General features: G+C 42.4%; 3 protein-coding genes across 7 annotated transcripts in view; all 3 read left to right on the top strand.

Moving 5' to 3' along the window:
- Nucleotides 1-7,369: 7,369 nt before the first annotated feature.
- On the top strand, nt 7,370-10,337 carry LOC115111293 (arrestin domain-containing protein 3-like). The gene is made up of 6 exons (XM_029637206.2): nt 7,370-7,730; nt 7,993-8,050; nt 8,174-8,321; nt 8,498-8,594; nt 9,169-9,425; nt 9,525-10,337. Exons 1-6 carry the CDS (start codon nt 7,481-7,483, stop codon nt 9,972-9,974), a joined length of 1,260 nt encoding a protein of 419 aa, XP_029493066.1. The 5' UTR covers nt 7,370-7,480; the 3' UTR covers nt 9,975-10,337.
- Nucleotides 10,338-10,964: 627 nt separating this feature from the next.
- Nucleotides 10,965-20,914, top strand: LOC115111161 (arrestin domain-containing protein 3-like). The gene is made up of 6 exons (XM_065011415.1): nt 10,965-11,276; nt 17,178-17,235; nt 17,325-17,472; nt 18,172-18,268; nt 18,491-18,747; nt 18,990-20,914. Exons 1-6 carry the CDS (start codon nt 11,021-11,023, stop codon nt 19,428-19,430), a joined length of 1,257 nt encoding a protein of 418 aa, XP_064867487.1. The 5' UTR covers nt 10,965-11,020; the 3' UTR covers nt 19,431-20,914.
- Nucleotides 20,915-20,975: 61 nt separating this feature from the next.
- Nucleotides 20,976-21,889, top strand: part of si:dkey-245n4.2 (uncharacterized) — a 44,718-nt gene continuing 43,804 nt past the window's right edge. For all 5 annotated transcript variants that reach the window (XR_010461459.1, XR_010461457.1, XR_010461456.1 and 2 more), the window contains exon 1: nt 20,976-21,137. Coding sequence is in view for 1 of the 5 variants with exons in the window: in XM_029637207.2 (XP_029493067.2) it covers nt 21,089-21,137 (49 nt within the window). In the remaining 4 variants the exon portion in view is untranslated. The remainder of the gene's footprint in view (nt 21,138-21,889) is intronic.

Raw genomic sequence — 21,889 nt, 5'->3', positions numbered from 1 at the left:
CCCAAGACACTGCCATAAACCCTATATATCCCCATTACTGTGCCACTAGACAAGATCCCCCACTACCATAAACCCTATATATCCCCATTAATGTGCCACTAGACAAGATCCCCCACTACCATAAACCCTATATATCCCCATTACTGTGCCACTAGACAAGATCCCCCACTACCATAAACCCTATATATCCCCATTACTGTGCCACTAGACAAGATCCCCCACTGCCATAAACCCTATATATCAAATCAAATCAAATGGATTTATATAGCCCTTCTTACATCAGCTGATATCTCGAAGTGCTGTACAGAAACCCAGCCTAAAACCCCAAACAGCAGGTGTAGAATGCCGGTGTAGAAGCACGGTGCCTAGGAAAAACACCCTAGAAAGGCCAAAACCTAGGAAGAAACGTAGAGAGGAACCAGGCTATGAGGGGTGGCCAGCGCCCTTAACCACTGCGCCACCCGGAAGGCCATACTTTTGGTATTTTTCAGAGTCAGTAGAAAGGCCTCTTTAGAGTCCTAAGTTTTCATATCTGTGACCTTAATTGCCTACAGTCTGTAAGCTGTTAGTGTCTTAATGACCGTTCTACAGGTGCATGTTCATTAATTGTTTATGGTTCATTGAACAAGCATGGGAAACAGTGTTTAAACCTTTTACAATGAAGATCTCTGAGTTCTTTGTATTTTTACAAATTATCTTTGAAAGACAGGGTCCTGAAAAAGGGACGTTTCTTTTTTTGCTGAGTTTATATATATTTTTACGTGAAATTGTTACACGTCTTTATAGTGTTCCCACATGGCCATATCTCCATGTCTTGCTTGTTTATGGAAAACAGATAGAAGACAGAGGCGACCATCGGTGCTAATTAGCTATATAGCCCGTGTGTAAATGTAACTCAGGAAGTGTAGCGGAAGTATCACATTTCAGGTAAGACCCCGATGCAGACAAAGTCGAAGTAATAAAAGTTTATTAATCGGACAGGGTCAAGCAAAAAGCAGGTCCAGGGCAGGCAGAGGTCGGTAATCCAGAAAGGTGGGGCAAAGGTACAGGATGACAGGCAGGCTCAGTGTCAGGGCAGGCAAAGGTACTGGACGGCAGGCAGGCTCAGTGTCAGGGCAGGCAAAGGTACTGGACGGCAGGCAGGCTCAGTGTCAGGGCAGGCAAAGGTACTGGATGACAGGCAGGCTCAGTGTCAGGGCAGGCAAAGGTACAGGACGGCAGGCAGGCTCAGTGTCAGGGCAGGCAAAGGTACAGGATGACAGGCAGGCTCAGTGTCAGGGCAGGCAAAGGTCAGTAATCCACAAAGGTGGGGCAAAGGTCCAGGATGGTAGGCAGGCAGAATGATCAACACCGGGAAAGCTAGGAAACAGGAACAATTGAGAGCCAGGTGCAGAGTGAAAACCACTGGTAGGCTTGACAAAACAAAATGAACTGGCAACAGACAAACAGATAACCAGGTACAAATACGCAGGGGATAATGGGGAAGATGGGCGACACCTGGAGAGGGGTGGAGACAATCACAAAGACAGGTGAAACAGATCAGGGTGTGACCGGAAGTGCAGTTTGGTCAGATGGAGGCACCCATAGCTGGATGTATCTTTAACTGCTACAGTGTAGTCTAGTAGGATGGAGGCTCCATAGCTGTATGGATCTGTAACTGCTACAGTATAGTTTAGTAGGAGGGAGGCTTAAATCTACTTGAAAGTCTATGGCAAGACGTAAAAAGGGTTGTCTGGCAATGATCAACAACCAATTTGACAGAGCTTGAAGAATTATCAAAAGAATAATTGGCAAATGTTACACAATTCAGGTGTGGAAAGCTTTTAGAGACGTACCCAGAAAGACACATTTGTAATCGCTACCAAAGGTGCTTCTACAAATGATTTACTCAGGGAATTAAATACATATGTAAATTGGATATTTAATTTACAAAAATGTCAAAAAATATATTTTCACTTTGTCATTATGGGGTATTGTTTGTAGATGGGTGAGAGAGAAAAATATATGATCTATTTTTAATTCCGGCTGTAACACAACAAAATGTGGAATAAGTCAAGGGGTGTGGAAACTTTCTGAAGGCACTGTAGATGGGAAGAGAGATGAATTCAGCATCAGATTCAGAATGGGGCAGTGTGGCTGCGTCTAACCTACAGGCCGGTGTTAATAATCAATGCTCACTATCTGGTGAGGTAACCTTTCTGGGCTTTTGTTACCTCAGTGTTTTGCAGAGTTATTGTTGTGATTATTTAATGCGGCAGTCTATTTATTGTAGCCTTTTGTGCAACAATTTTTTTCAATTTTAAACCATTTTGTACAAGTTCCGGCAAGATTTTTTGCCTTTTGCTATTTGGAGCGATACAAGAAAACTTTACACTTGAATTCCTCATGGCATCTATTACTTACAAGACTGAGTGGTAAGTCTCTTTCTTACAAAGGCTCTCATAAAAATACAACTTCATGATATTTTACATCACTTCACTGCACACATGCTGTGCTGTTGTAACTGTTTTGAATACGTTCTTAAAAGAGTGAAATAGTTGTTATTATGCTGTTATACACTGTATGTGTTGGTTTCACAGTGAGCATATAGCTCATGTGAAACAAATCAACAAGCCAATAATGATTCCCCTAAGTTCCACGATGGTTTCTAATGAACTGAAGATGTGATGCGAATCACTGATATTCCTCGCAACATGTTTATTTTGAATCTGCCCTCTGTACTAATTAGAGTGCTCAGCGCTACACACACATCTCCACTTCCCGCTATAGCAATATCGCCATCACACTCATCCAACGAATATTGGAATTTTCTGAAAGAGCAAACCAATAACCTATTACAAAACTATAAGAGATCAATAGCTAATTTCTCTGCATTGATTACCACTTGAACATTTAACATGCGCCCCGTGGTCACAATATGCGTACAGCCAACTTGGATCCCCATTGGCCCTCCTCATGAGTATTAAACTTATTGATTCAAAGAGAGGACTAAAAATGTCAAGCTGTTCCTTAATCGTAATAAAGACTAGACATGACCAAGGCATCCTCTCTCCTTAAAGCAAGGATACAATCTATCCAACCAGAAATAGGCCTATGGGCTGCAAAAGCTGAGATGTGATGTAATTAATGAACGAATCCACTATGTTGAAACATGTTGTCGCATTATTGTTTATCCATTGTGATTGTTTATAATTCTACTGAAACTATGGGAATGTAAATCATACAATGTTAGCTCGGAATAATTACTAGTTTGCATCATAAAAGTAGAACATTTCACCTTAAAAATAAAAATGTTTGCGCTTGCTACAGCTGTCTAAAAGTGTGTGTGTGTGTGTGTGTGTGTGTGTGTGTGTATAGCCCCATTGAAAAGAATCTAGATTATATTTATATGTATAGCCTCTCTACCTTAGCCCTTTACCAGGAGCTAAAGATCACAGAACAGTCAGAGGTAACTAAGTGCAACATAGCTTCAGCGTGTAAATCAGCTAGAAGGATGTGTCGGCTTTGAGTAATTGTCTCTGGCCCCCTTCCAGTTATGGGGAGTGATGAGCTCTACAGCAGTCTCAACTCAATCGCTCGTTGAAAACTGTTTTCTGCCCCTCCCAAAAGATAGAATTTGTAGATAATTGGCCCTCTTTCTGGGACTCACCCACAAACAGGACCAAGCCTGGCCTATTGAGGAGTGACAGACTCCATCCTAGCTGGAGGGGTGCTCTCATATTAACGAACATAGACAGAGCTCTAACTCCCCTAGCTCCACAATGAGATAGAGTGCAGGCCAGGCAGCTAGCCAGCCAGCCAGCTTAGTGGAGTCTGCCACTAGCACAGTCAGTGTAGTCAGCTCAGCTATCCCCATTGAGAGTGTGTCTGTGCCTCGACTTAGGTTGGGCAAAACTGAACATGGCGGTGTTCGCCTTAGCAATCTCACTGGAATAAAGACCTCCTCCATTCCTGCCATTATTGAAAGAGATTGTGATACCTGACATCTCAAAATAGGGCTGCTTAATGTTAGATCCCTCACTTCCAAGGCAGTTATAGTCACTGAATTAATCACTGATCATAATCTTGATGTGATTGGCCTGACTGAAACATGGCTTAAGCCTGATGAATTTACTGTGTTAAATGAGGCCTCACCTCCTGGTTACACTAGTGACCATATCCCCCGCGCATCCCGCAAAGGCGGAGGTGTTGCTAACATTTATTATAGTACATTTCAATTTACAAAAAAACGCAGTTTTCGTCTTTTGAGCTTTTAGTCATGAAATGTATGCAGCCTACTTAAACACTTTTTATAGCTACTGTTTACAGGCCTCCTGGGCCATATACAGCGTTCCTCACTGAGTTCTCTGAATTACTATCGGACCTTGTCGTCATGGCAGATAATATTCAAATTTTTGGTGACTTTAATATTCACACGGAAAAGTCCACAGACCCACTCCAAAAGGCTTTCGGAGCCATCATCGACTAAGTGGGTTTTGTCCAACATTTCTCTGGACCTACTCACTGCCACAGTCATACTCTGGACCTAGTTTTGTCCCATGGAATAAATGTTGTGGATCTTAATCTTTTCCTCATAATCCTGGACTATTGGACCAGCATTTTATTATGTTTGCAATTGCAACAAATAATCTGCTCAGACCCCAACCAAGGATCATCAAAAGTCGTGCAATAAATTCTCCAACAACCCAAAGATTCCTAGACGCCCTTCCAGACTCCCTCCGCCTACCCAAGGACGTCAGAGTACAAAAATCAGTTAACCACCTAACTGAGGAACTCAATTTTACCTTGCGCAATACCCTAGATGCAGTCGCCCTAAAAACAAAAAACATTTGTCATAAGAAACTAGCTCCCTGGTACACAGAAAATATCCATGCAAGTTTCATGCAAGAAAATTGGAACGGAAATGGCGCCACACCAAACTGGAAGTCTTCCGACTAGCTTGGAAAGACAGTACCGTGCAATATCGAGGAGACCTCACTGCTGCTCGATCATTCTATTTTTCCAACTTAATTGAGGAAAATAAGAACAATCCAAAATGTATTTTTGATACTGTCTCAAAGCTAACTAAACAGCAGCAGGGTGGCTTTCACTTCAGCAGTGATAAATTCATGAACTTCTTTGAGAAAAAGATCATGATCATTAGAAAGCAAATTATGGACTCCTCTTTAAATCTGCATATTCCTCCAAAGCTCAGTTGTCCTGAGTCTGCACAACTCTGCCAGGACCTAGGATCAAGGGAGACACTCAAGTGTTTATGAACTATATCTCTTGACACAATGATGAAAATAATCATGGCCTCTAAAACTTTAAGCTGCATACTGGACCCTATTCCAACTAAACTACTGAAAGAGCTGCTTCCTGTGCTTGGCCCTCCTATGTTGAACATAATAAATGTCTCTCTATCCACCGGACGTGTACCAAACTCACTAAAAGTGGCAGCAATAAAGCCTCTCTTGAAAATGCCAAACCTTGACCCAGAAAATATAAAAAACAATCGGCCTAAATCGAATCTCCCATTCCTCTCAAAAAAAATGAAAAAGCTGTAGCGCAGCAATTCACTGCCTTCCTGAAGACAAACAATGTATACGAAACGCTTCAGTCTGGTTTTAGACCCCGTCATAGCACCGAGACTACACTTGTGAAGGTGGTAAATTACCTTTTAATGGCGTCAAACCGAGGCTCTGCATCTGTCCTCGGGCGCCTAGACCTTAGTGCTGCTTTTGATACCATCGATCACCACATTCTTTTGGAGAGATTGGAAACCCATATTGGTTCTTGACAAATTGACATGTTCTGGCCTGGTTTAGATCTTATCTGTCAGAAAGATGTCAGTTTGTCTCTGTGGATGGTTTGTCCTCTGACAAATCAACTGTAAATTTCGGTGTTCCTCAATGTTCCGTTTTAGGACCACTATTGTTTTCACTATATATTTTACCTCTTGGGGATGTCATTCGGAAACAAAATGTTAACTTTCACTGCTATGCAGATGACACACAGCTGTACATTTCGATGAAACATGGTGAAGCCCCAAAATTGCCCTCGTTGGAAGCCTGTGTTTCAGACATATGGAAGTGGATGGCTGCAAATGTTCTACTTTTAATTAAACTCGGGCAAAACAGAGATGCTTGTTCTAGGTCCCAAGAAACAAAGTGATCTTCTGTTGAATCTGACAATTAATCTTGATTAATCTTGGTTGTACAGTAGTCTCAAATAAAACTGTGAAGGACCTTGGCATTACTCTGGACCCTGATCTCTCTTTTGACGAACATATCAAGACTGTTTCAAGGACAGCTTTTTTCCATCTACGTAACATTGCAAAAATCAGAAACCATCTGTCCAAAAATTATGCTGAAAAATGTATCCATGTTTTTGTCACTTTTAGGTTAGACTACTGCAATGCACTACTTTCAGGCTACCCGGATAAAGCACTCAGTAAACTTCAGTTAGTGCTAAACACGGCTGCTATAATCTTGACGAGAACCAAAAAATTTGATCATATTACTCCAGTTCTAGCCTCTCTACACTGGCTTCCTGTCAAGGCAAGGGCTGATTTCAAGGTTTTACTGCTAACCTACAAAGCATTACATGGGCTTGCTCCTACCTATCTTTCTGATTTGGTCCTGCTGTACATACCTACACGTATGCTATGGTCACAAGACGCAGGCCTCCTAACTGTCTCTAGAATTTTTATGGAACCCTGACCTGTTCACCAGATGTGCTACCTGTCCCAGACCTGCTGCTACCTGTCCCAGACCTGCTGTTTTCAACTCTCTAGAGAGACAGCAGGAGCGGTAGAGATACTCAGATATTCAGATACACTGAATGATCGGCTATGAAAAGCCAACTGACATTTACTCCTGAGGTGCTGACCTGGTGCACCCTCGACAACCACTGTGATTATTTTTATTTGATCCTGCTGGTCATCTATGAACATTTGAACATCTTGGCCGTGTTCTGTTATAATCTACACCAGGCACAGCCAGAAGAGGACTGGCCACCCCTCATAGCCTGGTTCCTCTCTAGGTTTCTTCCTAGGTTCTGGCCTTTCTAGGGAGTTTTTCCTAGTCACCGTGCTTCTACACCTGTATTGCTTGCTGTTTGGATTTTTCGGCTGGGTTTCTGTACAGCACTTTGAGATATCAGCTGATGTAAGAATGGCTTTATAAATACATTTGATTTGATAGGGAAAGAGGTTAGCCCATAACACGATCTACCTAGGCCAGTGTTTGTCCCAGATACTCCAGAATCCAGACTATATTAATAATAGTGATAATCTCAAATTCACAGACTGGGTAGCAGTATAGACGCCAGTACACTGGGAGGCAATGGTGTACCATGGTCTGCATTAAAAGAGTCCCAGTGTGTCCCGTCTGACACACCGTAGGCTACTGAAGACCGTGGAACCAGCGGAACAATTTTTATATTTCTGTCATTACAGTAGCTCTACTCAGCGGAATTGACTTTAGGAAAGCAGTCGAAAATGCCTTCAATAAAAGAGTTTAACTTGAGTTACGATATAATTAATGAACATGATACATTTTCTGAAGGCGACTGTATATCTGGAAGAATTACGTTGGAGTTAATAAAGGAAACCAAAGTGGAAAGCCTTTTCATCAAAGTCAAAGGGGACGCTAATGTCAATTGGACTGTTGACAGTGATGACAACACTTACTCTGCTCACAACAGATATTTTAAACTGAAGAAATTAATGATTAATGAAAATCCTCAAGGTAGGAGGGATAGTCTTTACTCGGTTTACTACAGGCCTAACCTATCCGTAACCCCAACTATAGTTCTGCCAATATTTATATCTTTCAGGTGCATAGCTCGCCCGTCGCGTTAGGTGAGCGGGATTTGTAGGCTACGTAATCTAATAATTATAGTCGAGCGGCGGTTGGGTTCGCCAGATAAATATTTTTTTGTAATGGGTTCATTAATAACGTAAATTACTAATTGGATATTATGTTGACCACGACGATTTTTTTGTTATAGGCAACATACTCCCCCCTGGTATCCATATCTATCCATTTAGCTTCCACATTCCTGAAGGGTAAGTGGGAAAGCAAGTCAAATTCTATGCTCTTTTAAATCAACCTACATGTACAAATTATGATATCTGTTGATTACATAGATTCAGCACCTTAAGGTATGTGTCGCTGTTTTTATATTACAGAAGCATGCCATCATCCTTCAAGGGTCCACATGGCAAGATAGTGTACAAACTGGAAGCCAAGCTGGTTAGGGGTTGGCTAAAGACACGCGACTTGGTGAAGGAAATCACCTTTGTCTCCAAGGCTGACTTGAACCATGTCCTACTAATGGTGTGTTAACTCTACTAATCTAGTCCTTTTTGTTCTTTATCGTATTATATGTTTGGATGGACGGTGTTATTCATCACATATGTGTGAAAGTGGATGGTTGGATGTACAGATCCCGGGTTTGTTTTCCTTGTGTCATACTAGTATAGAACATAATGTAATCTCATCCTGCGTTCCAGTCTCCTCAGCATGGTGTGAAGGACAAGTCAATGGGCTGTCTTACCTCAGGACATGTCATCATGGATGTCCATGTTGAAAGGATGGGTTACATGGCAGGTAGTAATGTACAACTGTTGTTTCAGAGCCCTCTATGTAACACAAAGCATGTTGCCTTTTGGCACATATTTTCTGTTGAATAACAATGCCAATTCAACAGATTAGTTTACAATCTCACTGGATAAGAGAATAGCAAGTCCACAATACCTCCAGGAAATGTCCTAAATATTCAATCAACTTTCACATGCAAGGCTTTAGGCTTTGTCAACATTTATTCATGTCTTCAACATTCAGTACCTCATCTGTGCTGAAGCACTATTGTGTTGGTCATTTGGAATCTCAGATTGTCTTTAAAGGGGAAGTTCAGGATTTTACAACTTGATGTAAGATGGTTCCCAACCCTGAAAGTCTATGGGCCAGGAGAAACTGTAGTCCATGGTTTTGTTTCATTTTAACAGCCACTACAAAATTAGCCAGAGGAGGCTAAGGTTATCTGAAGTTAGTAGTGGGGCTGTTTAGAGAAAATCGAAACATGGATTATAGTTTTTCCAGGCCCATAGACAAACCACTAGTAGTCAAGTTGTAAAATCCTGAACTTTCCTTTTAATTATCTGGGTGGATTTTCCCACGACAGGTGAGATGGTGAATATCTGTGCAAACATCGAGAACAACTCCTCCCGTGACCTTAAGCCCAAATTCAGTCTGATGCAGAAAATTACTTTCATGGCTTCTGACTGCACAAAGATAGAAGAAGAAACCGTCTGCAAAGTGGTCAGGGGGCCTATCCCGTCCAAAACCCGACAAAGTGTTGCTGGGTCATTGAAGATACCTGCTGACCAGGACTTGTCCATCCTGAACTGTAATATCATAACAGTAGAGTACATACTAAAGGTACATCCAGGGTCATATTCCTGACTAGTATTAAACAACAACAACAATTGTGGGGATACAATCCCAATATTTCTCTCTAACATGCTGTTTGTTTTAAAGGTATACATGGACGTTCCTCTTGCCAAAGACCCTGAAGTCAAGTTTCCATTGGTTATTATCCCTTCCAGCTTTCGGTCTGACCTATCACCAGGCAGTCCTGTCCTCGGGTTTGAAGAATTCGGGAAAGGTGGTCCAAGCAACAGTGACTTCCCTTGTGATACAGCCTTTGGACCATATCCTCCTGTCTCGGGTCCAGGGGGAGGCCTATATCCGCCTGCCCTGCCAGTGTACCCTGAACCTGCAGCCGTGGGAGGAAGTTATCCCCCTGACCCACAGCCAACATACCCATACCCAACTGGCCCAGTTTTTCCTCCACCTACATTTAATACATTAATATCCACCCCAACAATGCACCCGCCCCTCTCTTCTCAAGAGCTAGACCAACCCCCATCGTATGGTTCCCTCTTCCCTCCATGTGCACCTGAAACATCTCACCCTAATACCCTATAAACACTCATATTTGACAGAGGCCTTTTGATTAGTGCTGCTATATAACTACCTACCTGTTACAATAATCAATATTGAAGTAGGTTTATAATGCCATTGTTATGTAACCCACAGCCTTAACCGAATTGCTATACTGTCTCAAAGACTTTAAATAATAATGTGTCAATCCAGATCAGCCATTATGTGTCTGCAGCAAATGAGAACAATAATCAGTAAAGCTACATCTAAGAAGCTATGCAAAAAAGATGACTACAGACATATAACATCTGTATGACTTTAATGTCATTGTTATTGTTATTCGAGTAAGGTGATTGTTCAGATCTAGTTTTCATTACCTGCACTGTTCAATAAATACCACACACCTGATCTTCTGACTCCGTCTCAACTGTTGCTGATCAAAGCCCAACTAACTTGTAAACCTACGTATAATTGCACACGGTCCTTACACTTTCTGTTACTGGTGTTCTACAGCTCAGTGAGCTCAGTGTGTACTTCTGCTGTTTAGGTATTATGAAGGAGTGCAGTAGAACAGTATCAAAATGGTTTGCAGGGAGGGATGCTGCCTCACTCTTATGACCCTCATGGCAGTTTGTGCCAAGGGGGCAATTTGAGATTTTAGTTGGGTTAGCTCCACACCTAACCTAGGACAGTGCTTTCCACATACTGTAGCCAAATCTCAAATAATCTCAGATTCACACATTAGGCTATACAAAGTAACAGTACAGTCGTTTTACACTGGCCATGTCTACATGGGATACAGCTTTTCTCAAAAGTTGCATTTAGCATTTTCGCTAACCTTCAACTAATTATCCTAACCTGCTACGAAAAGTCGCTTTTGACCTAAACTGTAGCCTATCCCTTCTAGACAAAACCCTTTGTTTTTACTGCCACTGAGGGGCAGTAGAGTGTAGTCTGCGGTATATTTATTTATTTGTATTTTTTTAGTCTGCGGTATGACTGTACAGTCCCACCGCAATGACATCACTATTTATGAGTAGGCTAAAGCTAGCGGATTTGGCTTCAGAGAAGTTCATGTGAAACAGTCGAAAATGCCTTCAGTAAAAACTTTTGACTTGATTTACGATGTTATTAATGAATATGATACATTTTCCGAAGGCGACTGTATATCTGGAATAATCACTTTGGAGTTAATAAAGGAAACCAAAGTGGAAAGCCTTTTCATCAAAGCCAAAGGGGACGCAAATGTCCATTGGACGACACGTACGAAAGACCACACTAGGACTTACTCTGCTCACAATCGATATTTCAAACTTAAGACGTTTATGATTAATGAATCTCCTAAAGGTAAGTCTAGGGGAGATTGTGTTTTTAATCGTTTACTATAACCTACCATACCCATCCCAATATGACCCCACCCCGTGTATCCTGCCGGCGCACAGGCGCGATGTCAGTTATCAATTTTTTGAATAAAAAACAAACTGGCACACAACCATATACAAGTATTTATATGTAGAGGTGCTGACTAACGGCGAATAAACTAAGCTATAAAATAAATGTAAATAAAGGGAGTCGTACACTCTATATATAAACTCCCAGTAATATATTGGGTAAATCACTAACGTTTCTGCACCACTGTGCCTTCTTTAATACCCAATCAATTACTTGGAGTTTATATATTGAGTGTGCGACTCTCTTTATTTTTATAGCTTATGTTGGTGGAGGAGTGAACTACATGTACTTCAATTAACTAGTAATTAAGTGTGCTTGCTGAATGCAAAACACAACTGTTTATACTTTGTATTATTGTTCCGTTGCCACCTGTATGTAGCGTGCGTAAAAGCTATCAACAACATAAAAACGTCCTGGTCAGGTTGCTTGAAAAAAAACGGAGGTACTACTAATACTGGTTACACTACAACCATATTTGCATCAATCCCAGTGTATTATAATGGTCATACAATTCAACTAGTCTTCCACTGTTGAAGCTAGAAACGCCATTCAAACTTTAAAACGTGCAGACCGGTCTGGAATAGGTTGTGTAAAAACGGCTAGCTGGAGCCATCTGAGCGGTTGGCTGTAGATGCCCTCACCTGCTAGTGACAATGCTGACTCTACTTTTGTCTGACCCCACTACAGGCGGTCCAGCAAGAACCAGGCAGATGAGTTTTGTTTTCTAGTTTACCACCACGCATTAGCAGACATATACCTAATCTATGTGGTTCTATAAACTCAGCAAAAAAGAAACATCCCTTTTTCAGGACCCTGTCTTTCAAAGATAATTTGTAAACATCCAAATAACTTCACAGATCTTCATTGTAAAGGGTTTAAATACTGTTTCCCATGCTTGTTCAATGATCAATAAACATTTATTGAACATGCACCTGTGGAATGGTCGTTAAGACACTAACAGCTTACAGACTATAGGCAATTAAGGTCACAGTTATGAAAACTTAGGAAACTAAAGAGGCCTTTCTACTGACTCTGAAAAACACCAAAAGTAAGATGCCCAGGGTCCCTGCTTATCTGCGTGAATGTGCCTTAGGCATGCTGCAAGGAGGCATGAGGACTGCAGATGTGGCCAGAGCAATACATTGCAATGTCCATACTGTGAGACACCTTAGACAGCGCTACAGGGAGACAGGATGGACAGCTGATTGTCTAGAATGTCATTGTATGTTGTAGCATTAAGATATCCCTTCGCTGGAACTAAGGGGCCTAGCCCGACCCAGAAAAACATCCCCAGACCATTATTTATCCTCCACCAAACTTTACAGTTGGCACTTTGTATTCGGGCAGGTAGCATTCTCCTGGCATCCGCCAAAACCAGATTAGTCCATTGGACAGCCAGGTAGTGAAGTGTGATTCATCACTCCAGAGAACGTGTTTCCACTGCTACAGAATTCAATGGTGGCGAGCTTTACACCAGGGAGATGTCCACATACTTTTGTATATACAGTTGAAGTAGGAAGTTTACATACACTTAGGTTGGAGTCATTAAAGATAGTTTTTAAACCACTCCACAAATTTCTTGTTAACAAACTATAGTTTTGGCAAGTTGGTTAGGACATCTACTTTGTGCATGACACAAGTCATTTTTCCAACAATTGTTTACAGAAAGATTATTTCACTTATAAGTATCACAATTCCAGTGGGTCAGAAATGTACATACACTATCTTGACTGCCTTTAAACAGCTTGGAAAATTCCAGAAAAGGATGTCATGGCTTTAGAAGCTTCTGATAGGCTAATTGACATAATTGAGTCAATTGGAGGTGTACCTGTGGATGTATTTGAAGGCCTACCTTCAAATTCAGTGCCTCTGCTTGACATCATGGGAAAATCAATAGAAATCAGCCAAGACCTCAGAAAAAGAATTGTAGACCTCCACAAGTCATGTTCATCCTTGGGAGCAGATTCCAAACGCCTGAAAGTACCACATTCATCTGTACAAACAATAGTATGCAAGGATAAACACCACGGGACCACGCAGCCGTCATACCACTTAGGAAGGAGATGCATTCTGTCTCCTAGAGATGGACGTACTTTGGTGCGAAAAGTGCAACTCAATCCCAGAAACAAAAGCAAAGGATCTTGTGAAGATGCTGGAGGAAACGAGTACAAAAGTATCTATATCCACAGTAAAACGAGTCCTATATTGACATAACCTGAAAGGCCGTTCAGCAAGGAGGAAGCCACTGCTCCAAAACTGCCATAAAAAAGCCAGACTACAGTTTGCAACAAAGATCATACTTTTTGGAGAAATGTCCTCTGGTCTGATGAAACAAAATAGAACAGTTTGGCCATAATGACCATCGTTATGTTTGGAGGAAAAAGGGAGGCTTGCAAGCCAAAGAACACCATCCCAACCGTGAAGCACGGGGGTGGCAGCATCATGTTGTGGGGGTGCTTTGCTGCAGGAGGGACTGGTGCACTTCACAAAATAGATGGCATCATGAACAAGGAAAATTATGTGTATATATTGAAGCAACATCTCAAGACAGTCAGGAAGTGACAGCTTGGTCGCAAATGGGTCTTCCAAATGGACAATGACCCCAAGCATATTTCTAAAGTTGTGGCAAAATGGCTTAAGGACAACAAATTCAAAGTATTGGAGTGGCCATCAAAAGGCCTGACCTCAATCCTATATAACATTTGTGGGCAGAACTGAAAAAGTGTGTGTGAGCAAGGAGGCCTACAAACCTGACTCAGTTACACCAGCTCTGTCAGGAGAAATGGGCCAAAATGCACCCTACTTGACCCAATAAATTAAAAAAATACGGCAATCCTACCAAATACTAATTGAGTGTATGTAAACTTCTCACCCACTGGGAATGTGATAAAAGAAATAAAAGCTGAAATAATTCTCTCCTATTATGACATTTCACATTCTTAAAATAAAGTGATCCTATTTGACCTAATATAGAACATTTTTACTAGGATTAAATGTCAGGAATTGTGAAAAACTGAGTTTAAATATTTTGGCTAAGGTGCATGTAAACTTCCGACTTCAACTGTATTTAGTTTGAGATTTAAACCTAAGCTAGTAACTTTTGACCGACTGGTTTCGTTTGGACAAACAAAAAATGGCAACCGTATACCAAGGTGTTCTGTGGAGAGTTAAAAAGTTAGAGTTCCAATATTTGGATAATCGTTGTGATTGGAGGATAGCTGTGAGGGTGATCGAATCGGGATTTACTCTTCTGTTCTCCTTGAGCTCATTAATTATAGAATTTTCATATTTGAAGATTACCAAAGAGACAGCAGAAAGGAAATGACAAGGCGTGGAGTGGAATGTAAACTAAAGAGACTGAAACTCTGGTTAGAATGTCTCTGCTGTAACCTATGAAAACCCTATTATTAGCATTGCTACTACTAACATTACTACCACTACTATTTCACAACCAAGCAAGCACACCATATTTTCCTCAGTAAATGGCATTTTTTTGTTTAATTAAATTTGGTAGTAGCTTGGTAGATAAACTAAATTAAAATCTTGTTTGTGGTTTCAGTAGTTAATTAGACTACTTTTTTGACATGTAGTGGTGTAGCTAACTACTGGAACTAGTACACAATTTCATCAGCTGTTGTATAATATGATATAAAACACAGGAAAATGGGTAGTTCTAGTGTAGCTTAACTTCTTCAAGTGTGAAGTAATTGGTAAACTCTATTTTCAAAGTAGCTTCCCTGTCACGTTCGTCATAACGAGGAGACCAAGATGCAGCGTGATAAGAATACATTCTTCTTTAATGAAAGAGAAACACTGAACAAAGTATACAAAACAAAAAACGTGTAGCTATAAGACACGAGTGCTGACAGGCAACTACACAGACAAATGGCAACCTAAATAGGATCCCCAATCAGAGACAACGATAAACAGCTGTCTCTGATTGGGAACCAATTCAGGCCACCACAAACCCCATAGAATTACAAAAAAACCTAGACAAGACAAAAACACACATACCACCCTCGTCACACCCTGACCTAACCAAAATAATAAAGGACAAAGATAACCAAGGTCAGGGTGTGACAGTACCCCCCCAAAGGTGCGGATTCCCGGCCGCAAACCTAAACGGGAGTGTCTGGGTGGGCTTCTAACCTCGGCGGCAGCTCTGGTTCTGGACGCCACCCCCCTTCTTTACCCTGAGTCTGCTCTTGTAGCACTGACCAGTGGATCATCGTCAGAGGCTCTGGACTGCCGATCCTCACCGTAGGCCCCGGGCTGGGGACCGTCGCTGCGTGGATCATCGCCGGATGTTCTGGACTGGGGACCGTCGCTTGAGACTGTTGCCGGACGCTCTGGACTGTGAACTGTCGCTCTGGGCTGGGTACTGTCGCCTGACGCTCTGGGCTGGGTACTGTCGCCTGATGCTCTGGGCTGGGTACGGTCGCCGGGCGCTCTGGACTGTGAACTGTCGCCGGACGCTCTGGACTGTGAACTGTCGCTCTGGGCTGGGTACTGTCGCCTGACGCTCTGGGCTGGGTACTGTCGCCTGATGCTCTGGGCTGGCGCTCTGGACTGTGAACTCGCCGGGCGCTCTGGACTGTGAACTGTCGCCGGGCGCTCTGGACTGTGAACTGTCGCCGGGCGCTCTGGACTGCCGAGGCGCACTGTAGGCCTTGTGCGTGGTGCCGGCACTGGTGGTCCTGGGCTCGGGACACGCACCTCAGGGCGAGTGTGAGGAGCAGGGACAGGGCGTCTTGGACACTGGAGGCGCACTGGAGGCCTGGTGTGTGGTGCCGGCACTGGTGGTACTGGGCTGGTGACACGCACCTCAGGGTGAGTGCGGGGAGGAAGCACAGGATAACTGGACCGTGGAGACGCATTGGAGATCCAGAACATAGAGCTGGCTCAATCCGTCCTGGCTGGATGCCCATTCTAGCCCGGCAAATGCGAGGAGCTGGAATAGAGCACACCAGGCTAGAATAGCGTACTGGAGACACCGTGTGCATCTCTGCATAACACGGTGCCTGACCAGTTACACGCTCCCCACGGTAAGCACGAGGAGTTGGCTCAGGTCTCCTACCTGACTCATGCAATCTTCTCATGTGCCCCCCCATAAAAAATTATTGGGGCTGCCTCGGGCTTCCGTGCACCTTCATATCGTCGCTGTTCCTCTATTCTCTGGTATTTATCCTCGTAGTATCTCAGTTCCACTCTCGCTGCCTCCAACTCCTCCTTAGGACGGCGATACTCCCCCAGCTGTGTCCAGGGTCCTGCTCCATCTAATATCTCCTCCCAGGTCCATTTCCCCATTAAGAGCTGTTCCTCCTTCTCACGTTGCTTGGTCCTGGTTTGGTGGGTTATTCTGTCACGGTCGTCATAAACAGGAGACCAAGGCGCAGCGTGATAAGAATACATTCTTCTTTAATGAAAGCGAAACACTGAACAAAGTATACAAAACAACCGTGACGCTATCGGCCACAACTGCTGACAGGCAACTACACATAGACAATAACCCACAAAACCAAAATGGAAAATGGCAACCTAAATAGGATCCCCAATCAGAGACAACGATAAACAGCTGTCTCTGATTGGGAACCATTTCAGGCCACCATAGACCTACATATACCTAGACATACCAAAACCCCATAGAATTACAAAAAACCCTAGACATGACAAAAACACACATACCACCCTCGTCACACCCTGACCTAACCAAAAAAAATAAAGCAAACAAAGATAACTAAGGTCAGGGCGTGACATTCCCCAACACTGAAATTACTAATTGGGTTTCTGTTACAGACAATATACTCCCCCCTGGGATCCATAGATATCCATTTGATTTCAAAATTCCTGAGGGGTAAGTGGAAATTCAAGCCAAATTCATAGTCATAGCTACAGATTGGACCTATTGTTTTACGTGGTATGTAACACTGTTTTATATTACAGAAGCATGCCATCATCCTTCAAGGGTCCACATGGCAAGATAGTGTACAAACTGGAAGCCAAACTGGTTAGGGGTTGGCTAAAGACACGCGACTTGGTGAAGGAAATCACCTTTGTCTCCAAGGCTGACTTGAACCATATCCTACTAATGGTGTGTAATCTGTGCTACCATAAAACTTCAATTAATAGCCCATGTGTTTATTTGCTTCGATCACTGAACACAACTGGTGCTTATTAGAGACAGGCTTTTATTTGAGCCAGATATCTATTTCCTTAATGAAGACAGATTTTGCTCAATAAAATGTTGAAGACAGCCACTCTGTTTGTGGCCAGTATAAAGATTATAATAACAATTCCATCGCAGATCAGACTTGCTAAGACTAGGCTGCCTATCATACAGCCCCGATTTTGGGCTTCAGCACCATTATCTCACTTGTTGTGCCTTGTATCTCCGGTAGTTGAGCCGACCATATCAAATGACACTGCTGTCTCATCCATGGCAATGATGTTGCTCTCCTTTATCTTATTTTGGGTAATATTTACGGTACTCACTGAAGTTCATTCATAAACAATTCATTTAGAACCTGTGTTTATTTGAAACAGGCGTTTATTTGCTGAAATGTGTGTCGATGCCGTCCATTAAAAGGGACAGGTGGATATTTGAGACTCAGCGTTTAATTGAAGTTTTATGGTAATCTAGTCCATTTGATTAAAGGATGGATGGATGGATGGATGGTGTTATTCATCACATATGTGTGAAAGTGGATGGTTGGATGTACAGATCCCGGTTTGGTTTCCTTGTGTCATACTAGTATAGAACATAATGTAATTTCCTCATCCTGCGTTCCAGTCTCCTCAGCATGGTGTGAAGAACAAGTCAGTTGGTATATTCACCTCAGGGCATGTCACCATGGATGTCCACGTTGAAAGGATGGGTTATATGCCAGGTAATGTATATCCCAGGTACTGTAATGTAGCAACATGAAAATGACTATGAAAGTGTCTCTCATAAGTGTCCTGATCACACAATTAACTTTCACATGCAAGGCTTAGTCAATATTTGTAATGCCTTCAACATAGCTGTACAGGACCTGTGCCAATGCACTGTTGTGTTGGTTATTTGAAATCTTAGACTGACTTTAATTTTGTGGTGGCTTTTTCCACTCCAGGTGAGACTGTGAATATCTGTGCAAACATCAAGAACAACTCCTCCCGTGACCTTAAGCCCAAATTCAGTCTGAAGCAGAAAATGGCTTTCTTTGCTTCTGGCAGCACAAAGATAGCAGAGCAGACAGTCTGCAAAGTAGTCAGAGAACCTATCCCGTCCAACACCCAACAAAGTGTTGCTGGGTCATTGAAGATACCTGCTGACCAGGACTTGTCCATCCTGAACTGTAACATCATAACAGTAGAGTACATACTAAAGGTACATCCAAGTGTCTGGACAATCACTTCATATTCCGAGAATTAAACAGAAAAGTAACACTTTAACTATAAGCTTTATGCTCAAGTGATGCATATTAACTTTCGCAGTCACACACACACATATCTCCCATTGACGTCAGTGCAAAAAGGCAGGTCAGACATGTGCATCTCGAGTTACGATTTGGCTAAAGAGATTTAGATTCATTCCCAATACTCCTCCATAACATGCTCTTTGTTTTAAAGGTATACTTGGATGTTCCTCTTGCCACAGACCCTGAAGTCAAGTTTCCATTGGCTATTATCCCTTCCTGCTTTCGGTCTGGCCTATCACCAGACAGACGTGTCAGGTTTGAAGAATTCGGGAAAGGTGGTCCAAGCAACAGTGACTTCCCTTGTGATACAGCCTTTGGACCATATCCTCCTGTCTCGGGTCCAGGGGGAGGCCTATATCCGCCTGTCCTGCCAGTGTACCCTGAACCTGCAGCCGTGGGAGGAAGTTATCCCCCTGACCCACAGCCAACATACCCATATCCAACTCACTTGATGATGCATCTACCTCCAACTGCTCCACCATTTCATACACCACCGACTGCCCCGATGATGCTTTCACACCCCTCTCCTCAAGAGATAGACCAACCCCCATCGTATTGTTCCCTCTTTCCTCCATCTGAAACATCACCCTGATACACCATAAACACTCATCTTTGACAGAAGTTTCAAAGCTGATTCACTCCCAGTGTCATGTTTGCACATGTAACAGTTTAGCTTCCGTCCCTCACCTGACACCCACGAAGCATCGTTACCCATCGCGCCACAAAAGCCGGGCCCTTGCAGAGCAAGGGGTACAACTCCTTCAGGTCTCAGAGCGAGTACTCAGTTTTTTACTGTAATCTACACCTGCTTTTGAGTTCTGTCTTCCAGGATTTGTGTCTGATACAACATTTTAAAAACTATGTAATGTAATGCTCAGATCACTCATATGGTGCCTTCTTGACTGCCTTTATGAATTATTATTTTTTGACTGCAGGTTTGCCACCACAGCAAAAAAAAAGAAAAGGAGAGCAGCACACTCTAGGTGCTCAAGTGCAATCATTTTATAACCAATGTTTCGACAGACAAGCTGTCTTCATCAGGGTATAATGACACACGGGTGTGTGTAATTATGGCCTGGTGTGGCTTTTGATGTCATTGGTTGATTTACAGATCTAAATAGAACATATAAAAAGCATGAATGGATACCATACGATCGTAGATACAATGTGGCTACATAGGCCTACAAACATTTACAATGAAACGCAAAATCTCAATAATCACAAGAATGGCTTCAGATCAAAGTCTACTTTGAGACCGAAGGGAGCAAGGGTTTTTAAATAAGAAATCCAAGCAGCCTCTCGTTTTAACAATAAATTGTCAAGGTCACTCACTCTCCTAGAGATATAGGGAAGTGACGAAATAGACTGGTTCGCTTCCAAATGCGAACCACTCTATTTCGTCCCTTCTCTATATTGGCATTGAACACGTCACCCTCCCTATGAGATGGGGTGAACTTGACAATTTATTGGGGGGGGGAGACCTTGACAACGTTGGTTATTAAATTATTGCATCTGAGCTCCTAGAGTGCAGCACTCCTTTTCTTTTTCAGGTGTTCTCCGCTAGCCAACACCTCGCCTAAACAGGTGTGCGTTTCTTTCGCCTCCAGATTACCACCACAGTGCCCTTAATTTGGCCATGCAAAATGTATGCCTCATTAATTACTCAGTATTGTTGTGATCTAAGCCCATGTACCAGGACACCTTGCTAACACATATTATGTACAAATTATGTATTCACTGAGATATAATACAGTATTGCACTACTACTGCCATTGTTGTTTAACTAATTAAATATATCACAGGAGGCATAGGCCTACCATTATTTCATTTATTTATTTAAGGTTTGTGTGATATTGCATTGTTTCTATTCTATTGTTCTACAGGCCAGGAGGGCAGACTCTTGTTACCTATCACATTCTTTGTTCACAGTTTGTTTATGTCAGACATTTTCAGGTCCGTTTCATGTTAGCCTTCCAATCATCATTATTAGATCAATATTCGTTTGCTGTTAGTTTTGCAGGCATATGACCTACTCCACAGTTACTCAATTAACATAAATGGAAATTATAAATTGTAGCTGTTTGTGCCATTTAATTGTGTGGTTAGCCAGTGATGCATATACCGTTAACCAGTTCTGATTGGACGCATGAAGCTCTGTTCACACACCCCTCGCCCCTGTGGGGAACACATCTCCACTCCAACGCACATATTTAGGCTGTTGCCACGGGAGACATTGCAGAACCACTTGTCATGGGGAACAGGTTTTGGGGTCCCTGCGTTTTCATACTCGTTTTCCACGGTAAGAACTTGTCAGAAAGTTGCTAGCTATCTGTATGTAGTTAATGGGGAAATGTGTTGTTTTTGTCCTTTATTTTTCTATACTAGAAAATATTATAAGCTACCTAGTTTTCTGGTTTATACTTAATAATATTGTTTGTAGATAGCAAACGTAGCTTGTTTGCTAACGTTACAGTAGTGTGCATGCATCTACATTTGTTTTTAGCTAGCTAGCTACTATAAAGTAGTTACTGTAGCAGCTCAAACGTTAGCTTTACAAGTATAAAGTATCAAGAAATCTATTAAAAATAAGTTAAATTTCATTTTAGTGCGAGTAGGCTTGTAACGCAATAATTCAGCGTTTAGTTACTGTCTCGACTTCAGAGTAACGTTACAGATGGTTCCGCCTCCACCACTCGGTCTCGTCATGCGTTCTCAAGCCGCCCTCTAACGGCGTCCTAAAGTGATAAACCCACTTATTATTTTATTTAACAAAGCAAGACAGTTAAGAATAACTCTTATTTACAATGACGGCCTACACCGGACGACGCTGGGTAAATTGTGCGCCGCCTTATGGGACTCCCAATCACGGCCGGTTGTGATACAGCCTAGAATCGAACCAGGACGTCTGTAGTGACGCCTCAAGCACTGAGAAGCAGTGCCTTAGACCGCTGCCCCACTGGGACGCAATTCTGGACGAGGCTAACGACTTTTGTGTGAAAATTACAATTTAGTGCCTGGAAATACGATGACATTGCTAAAATAGTCAAATAT

Source organism: Oncorhynchus nerka, linkage group LG27, assembly GCF_034236695.1.
Source record: "Oncorhynchus nerka isolate Pitt River linkage group LG27, Oner_Uvic_2.0, whole genome shotgun sequence".
Lineage (NCBI taxonomy): Eukaryota > Metazoa > Chordata > Actinopteri > Salmoniformes > Salmonidae > Oncorhynchus > Oncorhynchus nerka.
The sequence above is the reverse complement of the archived record's forward strand: the minus strand, read 5'-3'. Positions and strand labels throughout refer to the sequence as shown.